General features: G+C 43.0%; 1 protein-coding gene across 5 annotated transcripts in view; it reads right to left on the bottom strand.

Moving 5' to 3' along the window:
• disp1 (dispatched homolog 1 (Drosophila)) overlaps positions 1-12,242 on the bottom strand; it is a 92,317-nt gene that overhangs the window by 11,440 nt on the left and 68,635 nt on the right. For all 5 annotated transcript variants that reach the window (XM_041063981.1, XM_041063984.1, XM_041063982.1 and 2 more), the window contains one exon: positions 10,758-11,484. In XM_041063981.1, coding sequence (XP_040919915.1) covers positions 10,758-11,443 — 686 coding nt within the window. In that variant the 5' untranslated portion in view covers positions 11,444-11,484. The remainder of the gene's footprint in view (positions 1-10,757; positions 11,485-12,242) is intronic.

The following is a 12,242-nucleotide window of genomic DNA, read 5'->3' as shown; positions in this document are numbered from 1 at the left end:
CTTGCATATTTTTGTTGACGGTAGTGCTATCATTAACCAGGCCTTCATCACACGGTCTGATATTAGACAGTCAGATGCAAATTGAGACAAAGACTTTATAAGACCTCTTTTATTCATCCTGCAACACTGTGCACATATATATCCGTGAGATATGTTTGTTAACGTGTGATGGGGAGACAACAGCTTGTATGCACACAGTGTAGCAGTGGAAGTAGTATCTTTAGTGAGGGAAGTAAATGTGACCATAGTTGCCCATGAAAGTAGCAGTAAGTACTGTGTGTGTTCTTGAACACAAGTGTCTATATCTGTTGAGAGTGAGGGTCCAGAGACGAGGGGGGGGGGGGTTAACTGTCAACAGATGGGTGGGTAAATATTTCATGAACAAGGCCTTCAAGTCTGAGCAAGAGCAATTAGTGTCACCCATCAGACTGCTGGGCCTGCCTCGCCCTGATTAGTGCCTCACTGGAACGCTACGCACAATTAGAGGCTCGACCTAGCCTCGAAATAGGCCCAGGCTACCAGCGCTCCCATCCAAATGACATCATGGGACTAGTAAGGCAGAAAAACACTGCACTGTGCCTGATAAGTAGGCCTGTGTGTGTATATTTACACAAAGTCTCTTATGGCTAAAGCAGAATACTAACAGGGATATTAACAATCCCCTGAAGTGAGGCTATGTGTATGGTAGGATGACATTAATAAGACTGTAAATATTAAATAGACCCATGGGGTAGAGGATAAAACTACATCAGAGCTAATGGTTTGTGAAATAGAAGCAGTTCAATAAATAAAGTGAATGTTTGAATGACAGCAGTTAAAGTTTGAATATATTTATATGTAGACGATACACTCTAAATGGGGCTGAGGATAAAGTAGCTACAATTCAACATGTGTCAGCCTTTTAAGTTGCACAGGACAAGTGAGTTACTTATATAGAGTGATGGTTAGAGTTAGTGTAAACTGTTCTGTTAATAGTGTAAACACTTTTATAGCTACAACTCTATAGAAATCAAAAATACCCAACAAGAATTTCCAAAGAAGTGATATAAAGTGGACACTTTCCAACACATTTCTTCAGACTGTTGTAACCTCAAATCCGACAAATATAAATATAGGAAAGAAATCGTGAAACTAATTTCTCAGGGATCAAATCCAAAGGCCTATGTTGCATCATAAAGCAGGGATCGGTGTTGATAATAAGTTACAGGAAACCTTCCTGAGGTACATTAGCTTCAGCAGTAACACAGTGTGATTCACAGGGCATCACGTTTCCAACAGGCCTCCAATAAACACTGGATCAGGCCTGTGCCGTTTAAACACAAAGTTTAAATGGAGGTCAGCTGGGGACACTCTCCGCTCATTATCACACGGAGGAAGAACAAACAGAGACGCGTTTGCACGGAATTAGTGCAGTAATTGTTAGTGGAAATTCTGTTATTTATTTGCATGCATCTCAGTGTAAAGTACCTGGCATGCCCCAGATATCACCACACAACCTAAACTCAACCTAAGCTATTTCAGAGCTGCAAACATTAGTCCATCAAGACAGAAACTATTTTGACTTTGATAGTTTATGAATTACTTAAATTGAGTAGTATTGCAAGCAAAAATGTCAGAAATTTGATTCTCCAGTTATTTTTTGCAATTGATGAATTTATTTTATGACCTGTGCAATGTCAGAAAATAGTAAAAAATACATGTGACAAATTACTAATTAAGTTTATGATCACATCAGACGAAGAAGAGGATATCTATACAAATAAGAAGCTGAAGCGAGGGAATGTTTGTTCTTCTGTTGCTGATTAATTTCATTGCGATCGACTGGTCTAATCTGATCCTATCTACATTCTGCAGCAGCAGAAAAATTGTTGTAAGTGTATCCATTTTTTTTTTTTTTTTGGCTGGCTGCATCAGTGGTGAGCATGGCCTTTTCTGGTTGCACCTGCCATTCCCCTGAATTCTTGGAGGTGAAATACGGGCGCACACAAATTCCAGGCATACAGGCAGAACCTGAGCACTGTAGCCAATAGTTACAAGCTGTCAGTCAGCGTGACGTCTTTATTAGGGCTGTTCCACATCTCATCTTTATGACTTTAAGCTCACAGATCCAGGGCTGAGCACAGGAAAGAGTGGGGGGTGGGGCACCTGGTGCAGGTCTTCACATAGCAAAATAGTTATTTTTAAAGGAGTAGTTCTTTTTAAAGCTGTAGAGGCCCAGGGTGAGAGTAAGCTCATTCTGGATCCCGGGCTATTAAAATCCATAGTTAAAGCAATTTATGTGATTAGTTCAACTTTCTACTGAAAATCAAAGAAACAGTGAGTAACTGGAGGAGAGCAGCCAGCAGGAATCTTCGTTCCAGATGAATGAATGTGCCCGGCCAGAAAATCTGAATCCAGAAATCCTTCTTAACCTGCCAACCTTACACTGCATGGTTGAGTGCAACTGTAAGCAAGCCAACTTTAAGTGGTTATGTGTGGTCAGTGAGAGGCAGCGGGCTCTCCTAGAAAGACCTCCAGAGGTGGAACCAATGGCTCACACCTGCTGCTGCACCAAAGACCCTTAAACCTCCTCCCACAGGCATCTGTTTAGCACTGGAAGAAATGTAACAGACCTGCACAGAGCAGGACTTTTGATCAAACATGGTCACTGTGAGAGAAATAAAAAAAAAAAAAACCCAAAGAACTACACAGAGAAAAATTTGGCTCAACCCAAAACACAGCTCCACCTCTCCAAATACAAAGCCCATTTATCTGAGACAGTGTATTCCCCTCTTAAAGCTGAGGCGCCGTATTAAAACAAGATGAGTCATTCAGCTATCATTTAATTACAAGGGTTTGTGTAAACCAACTGCTTCAACATGCATAAAAGACAAAGATACATGTCTGGGCAAAGGCAACATTTCTCATTTGAAAGACATTTTAGCCAGTGATCTGTGTAATAACAAGTCTAACCCACACATTAACATGTGGGCAGCATAGTCATGAATGTTTTTATGAACAGGTGAAAACAAATACAAAGACACGCTGCACCGAACCCTGCACAAAGTGGAGACCTTTTTAATAAACTGTCCCCCACAGGCATAAATGGATATGAATCCTTCAAAGCTAAAATCATCACTCTAACCTTACTGTTACAATCACGTTTTCATTTGAAATTAAGCACGGTAAAGCCCCCAAAAAATAAACACATTACTGTCACAATACGTCTGGACTGTGTTGCCATAAATTCCCTTCTATCGCTAACTGCTCAGTCCTCTGCTGACATATGATCTAGTGCTAACTCACACACAGCCTGTAGCTTCACTCTGCCTGTTACTTTGATGTCGTTCATTAGGAGGTAAAGTAGGGAAAGAAAAGAGCGATGTCAATTTTTTTTTTAATAGAAGGTTCATTTTTCATTCAGCACCATTTTTTTCCATTCTTACCTCATCACACCACACCATCCATCTATTCTCCTCTCTGCTTTGTCTGACTACAGGCTATCTGAGGACATGATAGCTGCAGGGTCACCATCTCTTCTCTTTCTTTTTCTTAGGCACACTCCCTCTCTGAACATTTGCTAACCTTTATGTGGTAGAAATTTTTCCACCGATTTTTTTTTTTTGTTCCTTTTCTGCTTTTGGAGCTGTGACATCTCATGGTTTGTCTGGTCACATAAAGACACCTGGTGTCACTGACAGTTGCTCCAACCTCATTTATCAGTTGTGACTGAAAGATCAACTGTATTTCATAAAGAGGAAATGGAACAAAGGTGATGTTAGATGCTATTTTGACCAAGATAATTTCAGGAAACCTGGCAACAGTTGAGGCCCTGAGGCCAGCAGCATTAATGATGATGGCCACGTCAAAACCTGTCCTCCCTTCTCCCTCAGAGAGAGGGAGAGAGAGACTGTGAGTGTGTGTGTGTGTGTGTGTGTTAGTAGGAAGGGAGAGTGCTGGGGGTGCAGGGTCTGGAAAATTCCAAGTTAAAGTTCACAAAGTGCACCAGAGGAAAAAGAAAAAATTGTGGTTCATAAGAAACATTTTGTTTATCTGAAAAACGGGTGTACACATATATATATATACACACACACACACACACTCAAATTACAAATGATTATAGAATGAATTACGTGGCAGTTTGCTATGGAGCCAGTGATAGGGATGCTAAAACACTTTGCACAGATAGACTTACAGCTTTCAAACAACACATGATCTGTCAAGGAGTCTGCTACAATGTCCCACAGGGAGAAATTTTCAATACGTCCACTTGGACTACGGGAAACAGCGATGGACATTTTACTGACTACATAATTACTCCAGAATATAATTAAGATCTTAATTGATAATGAAAATAAACATTAGTTGCAACCGTAATCAGTAGCAAAGGACATCCAAGGTCAGCTATTTAATTTTGGGTCAGCACAATTCCCACATATGCATAGTATTCAGTCTGTTGTTCCCATCTGAATTAATATTTTACATTTTTAAACCACAGCAAGATAAACATATGGCTTTTGATGAATTAATAGTAGTAAATATTAAATTAGAAAAAGCAGCCTTCCAGGACACTCTTAGCAAACTTCAGGGGATTCCCACTGTGCCATTTTAAGGACCAGCAACAAACTGACTGCACTGCTGCTGCACTCACTAATGGATTTACATGTGGCAGAGCAGGAGAGGTTATTTTGGTGAGCGGTGACGATGTTTTTGATCAGCTCATTTGGAAGAAGAGTAAAGGCTTGTTCGCACCAGGCCACTTTTTTTTTTTTTTTTTTTTCAAATAGCCACTGCTCGTTTTATCTGTAAGCCTGCTGACGCCGCGATGACAAACAGCTCCTGTTTAGGAAAAATGAACCGAGTCTCCTCTCTTAAAGGCAGAGCATTACATTTCCGCAAACAACCAATTAGAGAAGTCTGAATTGCAACCAGAGTCTTAGAGCTTCCTGCTGAATGACCAGGTATATTCTATGAATACAACTTGAAAATGTATTCATTGTATTATAAAGCCAGAAAAAATAAATAACTAATGTTGATAATATCCACTTATTACAACTCTGCACAACCCAGCACAAACAGTCAACAGCCAAGCATTTATTTAGCTAGTTTATAATGTACACCCCGAAAGGATGAAAGAAAGTGAAGTCCTACAAACTCAAATACATTTTGCCACAGTCTGGACACATGAAGCAGTTTATCCTCTTCAAAGTGTGATAGTAATCTTAACCAGCCAGCAGCAACAAGCCATCTTTATCCAGCTGAGGCCTGGCTAGCTGCTCAGCCAGTTTATGAGAAGTTATGACAATGTTGTGCTCACTTCAGGCTTTGAAACTGCTTTATGGGACAGCACAGGCCTTTGATCTGGGATGGCTATTTTTATGGCATTTGCTTCATACTCAGGAACTAAATCGTACGACCAAGTGGGGTACAGGAGGAGGGGAGAGGGGGAGAGAGAGATGAAAATGGCTGCAAGAAATAAAGAAAAAGAAGGGAAGTAGAGGAGGTAAAGAGGGAAAGCTTAACACTTCCATGTGTTGTCGATTTCATTTTAAATGGATAAAGTTGCTGTTTCGGCCTATCACTCAAAAGGAATTACATTGGGTTAGAGTCTGGGCTTTGGCTGGGACACTCCGGGACAGTCAGTGTTGTATGGTTCAGATCACTGTCGTGCACAAAGGTAAACCGTTGTCCGAGTCTTAGATCACCCTGGAGCAAGTTTTTTTTAAGGACCTCAGTTCTCGCCAGTCTCCCTGTCCCTGCCACTGAGAAGCACTGTCACAGCATGATGCTGCCACCACCATGATCCACTGTAGGGAAGCAGACTGTCAAACATCTTTTACTTAAAGTGGCCTGATTGATGGAGTCAACCTTCCAGTGGATTCTCCCAGCTCTGCATAGGACTTCTGAAGCTCTGTTAGACTGACAGCTGTGTTCTTCACCATCCATCTGTGGTCCTTCTTGCCCAGTCACTCTGTTTGGCCCAATGGCCAGCTCTGGGAAGACTTCTAGTGATTCCATTTTGCAATTACAGAGGCCACTGTGCTCCTGGGAACACTCAAAGCTTGGGATATGATTTTATACCCTTGCCCTGATCTATGCCTGTCCATAATTTTATCGTGGAGGTCTACACAGAGTTCCTTGGACTTTATCTCTTGGTTTGTCTCCTGACACGCAGTGTGAATTGTGAGACATTTGCATGTATCACACATGTATCCTGGGCTAACCTTGTAGCTCCATGTGTACAGAGGGGATTAGACTCACAGGATGTCAGTAAATCTCTCCTATCCATCACAGAGCCTTCACACAAGCCCTAGGAGACACCAAATACATACATTCATGCAGACGAACTCTATCAACAGTATAATAAAACTGCCCCTTTTCTTGTAAGTGACTGTTCTGTGATCCTTCTGCAATGATGGACAAATCAGAGCTTATTTTGCTGCTGCACCCATTATTTGTTCTGAAGCAGAAACTCAGCTAAATGCCTAAAATATTCATGTAAAAGTCTTTTTAACTGTCAAAGAAGGTGATGAACGGTTCCCCCAGGGAAGAAAAAGCTCTTCTTTGACCCGACTCTGTTGGTCCTGTGTGGAGGTATGCATGAGGTGAAAAACCGTGTTCAACACAGCAAACGCTCGGTGTCTGAGGAGCTTCAAAACAGATGTGAAGGCATGCGAGTTTGTGTGTATGTGCACTGCATTCGTAAGAAAGACTCACTCGTTAATCTGAAGATTTTGCACCCAGAGGGGATAAAGGCTGACCCCCGGTACTCACATAGTGCCACAATAGAAATGTTTCTCTGAAGACAAGCAACATAGATCACCAACATGAACCAGAAGACCTTATTTGGTCCAGACGATTGAGAAACCACACAACACACCCACCCCAAAGTCCCTGCAGACAGTTGTTATTCTTGATAATGTGCAAAGCCTTGTCAAGTTGGCACCCTAAAACACACAGATCACTTTCAGATAAACCCTTGGTGGTTGAGCCTTGTGACTGTCTGACAGTAAAAGGCTATGAACCACAGGAAGGTCCACACAGAGCAGACACATATGGTCCAAAGAAAATATTCGGCCCCATCCAACTGATAAAAAGTTGCTAAATTACACATGATGAACCGCTCAGCACTTTGGAGTTGTTATGTTTTCATACAGCTTCTCCCACGTGTCATAGCAACCAAACCACCTGCCGCCTGCAAATACTACGAAATTCGAAGTTGCTGATAATAAAAGCTGACCTTTCCTAAGACCGCGTCGGAGGGAGTGAGATGGAGGAATTCTCGCTATCTGACAAGGCATGAATATAAACCAAACTTGTGGTTGCCATAAACAACTAGAGCTATTGCAAGAGGCTCCCGGAGAGCAGAGAGTGAGGTTAAATACTCGCTGTGACCCCGGATGGTTGAGTGACAGTGAGCTGTTTGGTGGCTGTTGCGGGGTCATCGGTGCAGGTACAAGCAGGTTGGCTCAACCTCACGTGCCTCGAAGCCACGCACAATCTGTGTTACAGTTCTTTTTTCCTGACACCGTTCTCATTCTGGACTGCATGTACCCTAAGTGTGCACTTAAATCCCCAAGCAGAGTCTTGAAACTGTAGCTCTGGCCTAAGTGTGCATACTTAACTCCAGATGAACACTTCTGGATTGTATGCCCGGGGCTTTGCTCAACAGCAGTGATTGATCGTCTTCCAACTGAATTAGGAAACTAACCCCCATTGTTGGGTGCTAAAGACCTAAATTTAACATTTTCTTTTACTCTTAAGTGTTGAAAGTAAGAGCTTACGAGTGTCTGTGAAAGCTAACACACACATTCACTAGTACAACGTCTCAAAGATCCAGCACAGGGGAAACGGGGGGGGGTCCTACCGTTTCCACACTTCCACAGTGGCTTAGAGGCTTTCACCTGAAGCCTTTAAACCTGCTGGCACACACTGATCTGACCCAGGCCAAACAGCTGACACCCCAAGGACACTCTGCTTCCTTCCAATCTTAAATAATACACATAAAATGGCTGTGAGAGATAATCTTACAGCAGAGACACAGACATGTTCCTAATGCTTCTAACAGACCCAGAGAGAGAGAGAGAGAGAGAGAGAGAGAGAGAGAGAGAGAGAGAGAGAAAAGGAGAGAGATATATGATGGATGGCTGAATCTGTTTTTTGAGCCACCCTTCAGTAAACTGCTGAGTTGTGCCTCACCTTTTCCAAGAGCCGCAGGCTTTCGATCATTCTCAAAATAGAAAACTTAGGAAACAAAAGTATGGGCTAATCTCTGTAAGTGGATTAATGTTTTGTGAAGCTGAGAACAGAGGCATAAAATTCGCCCTGTTGTGAAACACGCATAAAAAGGTCTCTCCAAAGAGCTAATGTTACGACTTATCACTGTGTGTAAGAGAGCGTGTGTGAGACGTAAAGTGTGCTGTGATCACAGATGTAATCCCTCGGCTAATCTGGCAGATCACAGGCCTGAGGCAGATCAAACTGATATCTGACACCATCCTGTCTGACTCCATACCCTCAAATTATCGAGGGTATTAGGAATATATAGGACCTTGGTTTATGTCCATGTGTTTGTGTGTGTGTGTGTGTGTGTGTGTGTGTGTAGGTTATATTTAACAACCAAACTCCAGCAGCCCTCAGTACAGGGCTGAAGGACTGGAGTAAAAAAGGAGACGAGGTCTGAAGGTTTTTGTTAACGTTTGGGTTCAGGGCAAAGCTACACAACTGAGGCAGGTATATTGTTTCCTAGGTCTAATCTCACCATCTGACACACACACACACACACACACACACACACACACACACACACACATACACATACACATACACATAAACACCACTGTACAGGAAAGGGGGGAGTTGGGGATGCAGTCTTGGAGCAAACCCAGGGCCTGTAATTCAAACCTGTCATCGCTGAACAAGAGGGACCTGTTTGGTAAATAAGAGAGCAGTTCAGCGTTAGAGACACATACGTCCCACGCCACATCTGCTCTCCATTCTGATGTGGAACAAGAGACGGAGGAGGGAGGGACAGACCGAGAGCGAGAGAGTGGAAATGAAGAAAGAGTGAGTGTTAATAGAGTTAAGAGAAAAACTGAGAAAGAAAAAAAAGTGAAAGTAGTGGAGTTCAGGGAGAAGAAAAAAAAAACAGATGCCAGTGAATACATGGAAATGCCTGCAACACAATCCTGTTTTGCGTCTCTATGCCCACCCAGAGTTTAATGTGTGCACACCAGGTTCGGTGTACATACCCGCTGTGGCTGCACAAACCTCATCTTTCAACGCCACCCACAACGCCCCCCTTTCTAACTAAAGTTATGAGGGGAGATCCGACTTAATTTGAGCGAGGAAAATTCCATGTCGAGAAGTAAGAAGAAATAAAGTCCCATGCAACTCCGAATCCCCACAACGAGCTGCTACCATAAAAAGGAGCGGACATGAGTAAATAATTACTTCTGCAAAGTTTTCACCTCCTGCCTCCCCTTCTCCGTGGAGATGGTAAATACAGGATTATGCAAATGATTATGCAAGGCATTAAATGGTTCCAGTTTCAAATGCGGTGGAAGGCCTGCGGTTTTGGAGTAAAAGGGAAAGAACCAACTCACTAAAAATGGATCACTTGAGGAAAGAAAGAGGAGTTTGCCAACAAATGAGTTCAATGCTAACATTCTGTTTCGAGTGGAGAAGGCATGGCCACCACATGTGTATATATACTGATATTTATGTGTGTGTGTGTGCGCTTGCATGCAGATTTCATTTAATTTTAAGGAAAACTTTAAGGAAAAGTCCTCTCTCGTCTTGTGGATAAACTTTGCTTTGGCTTTTTCTATCCAAACACCCAGTCGGGTCTCACAAACACAAGCCATACAAACTTGTGCTCAAGGCTCCAAAAAAAAAAAAAAAATCAGTACACAATTAAACAGCAATATTTCCAAGTGAACCAATTTCAAAACACCGGTGTCATTGAACAAGGATGTCAAGTGTGGGTCAAAACCTGAGCTACTGTATATGCTTCAAATCTCCACATACAGTTTGGGGGGGGGGGGGGGCTGTACATGCTTCCAGGAGCTTGAGCTTCATCTGAATCACAGTCTATAAAGGGTTAAGAGGAACAGCTCTGCTAACCCTTGCAGTGTAAAGACACAGCACACATGCTGAAGTAGGCAAAAAAAAAAAAAAAAAAAAAATTATTGGGCTTGCGGACACACTTCAGTCCTGTCACAAAATGTTTGAATGAGTAGTTTCCAACTGTTACAGGGAAAACGCCGACAATTTTACAGTGTCAAAGAAAACAAAGTTTGTAACATAAGCTTCGCTCTTGGAAAAGACTTGGTGGCTTCTGTTTTCAGCCACACTCAAGTTCTCGGCTTCCTCTGGAAACATCTTTGGTGGTAATCAGTTGCTCGTGTGATGCCAGAGGTGCCTCCACAGTCAAATATGAGTACTGACCAAAATGTGTAGAACTAAGAAAAACTAAGAAAAGCAGATGTCAAACTAGTCAAATTCTTACTTTACTTATTCTCTGATGAGATATTTCCTGATTTAAATCATAATAATAATGTGATACTATATTTTTTCCAGGTTATGTATTTTTATAGTTTCTCTGCGTTATGGCAAAAATAAACAGTGATCCATTTAGGGTTGTAACTAATGGAATTTCTCATAATTGATTCATTTAATGACATTAGGACCAGTACTGAAACTTTAAACAATACCTAGTCTCCCCTTGTTGTTAAGACAAAAATATCAACATCACAGTGACTGTTCCTTCTCCGTACCTGATTCCAGTAGCATGTGTATGACTCTGGAGGTGCTCCTGCCAGCGCTGGTGGTGGTGGTGGTGATGGAGACACAGAGGGGAGGATGAGTGAGGAGGATGGGGGTGAGAGTACGTGCAGGCAGAGAGGCAGCACGGGCAGGACGAAGTGGTCCCAGGGTGGGGAACCGAGCCAGGCCCTGGGCCTGTGCCTGGATTCTGAAAGAGTGGGCACTCTTGCTGTCCACAGGGGCAGCAGAGGGTGGAGTGGAAGTGACAGTGCGGGCAGCAAAGTGGTGGGGGCTGGAGGGGAGGAGAGGAGGATGATGGGGAAAGGGTAGAGGGAAGGTGGCGTTTGGCCAGCCTCTGGGAGTCTGTGACAGCGGGGGAGGAAGAGGCGGAGGAGGATGGGGGAAGGTTCCTCAGGGAGCCGTTCTGTTTGACCACCCCGCCGTTTTGGCTCGGTCTGTTTGCTCTCTGTGATCTCTGCTGCTGCTGCTGCTGCACTTTAGACGCTACATCCTTGACTGCAACATCTTCATCTCCATCTGCTGTGAGGCAGTCTCTACTACAGGCAGCTGTGAGAGGGTCCTGGTCGTTGCTGACTGGTGTACTGGTGTTTGAAGGGGCATTTCCATTGGCACTGAGAGAATGGTGCCCTCCGTTACTGAGGGCCAGAGGGTCTCCGCCCGCATCACTCAGGGCCATGGTCCTCTCCCAGCAGGCCTGGCAGGAACACTGTCACTCCTCTGAGAGAGAAGAAGAAAACAAAGAGAAACCAGGTTAGTCTGCAGCCTTAGCTTTGCAGCCTTAGACTGGGAGCAGGGGAACAGCTTGTCTGGCTGAAAAAAACCCTCCTCCTTCTTCTTCTTGTTTGTTTATTCTGTACAAAAAGGAAAAGCATGAAAGTGAATAGGTGGTTTATACATGGAGTTGTGGCCTTGGTTATTTCTTCAACAGGAGCAGTGACTTTCTGGAATCCTATTGCACCATGAGGTTAGCAGATGACCAGCAGGGACACCAGGAAATAGGAAACAGTTCACAAATGAAGGGCTTTATACTTTTTACACTTTGTTTTTTATACACATCAACCAAACAATTCATGTATTCCTTTAAACAGATTATTCAATTTTCTAATCTATATCTATTAGTTGTCAGGAAAAGAACTGTTGATCTGAAAAAAATGGGCATTTATTTTTAAATTGGACACAAAACTCTTTCATACTAACTGTTCACAGACAATAATTTAATATAAGAGAAACCTAATAATGTCAGAGAAAAAGAAAATAAGGGTAGTAAAACCAGCAAGCAAGCAGGGAAGGAAAGAGATAAAGGAGCCAAGCATGTGAATGATCTCAGCCTTTCATGTTGCTCAACTGGCCACTGGGTCTCTTCCCACACAGAGCTGGGCTGGACAGGGCACTGACAGATGACGACTGGACTACACCCAGGTGAAATGCTGGTGAGATGCTGTGCGCATGTGTGCTCTGTTCATCTGGTATCTAAG

The sequence above is a fragment of the Toxotes jaculatrix genome, chromosome 19 (assembly GCF_017976425.1).
Source record: "Toxotes jaculatrix isolate fToxJac2 chromosome 19, fToxJac2.pri, whole genome shotgun sequence".
Lineage (NCBI taxonomy): Eukaryota > Metazoa > Chordata > Actinopteri > Toxotidae > Toxotes > Toxotes jaculatrix.
Note: the sequence above shows the minus strand (reverse complement) of the source record. Positions and strands in the feature narration are given on the sequence as shown.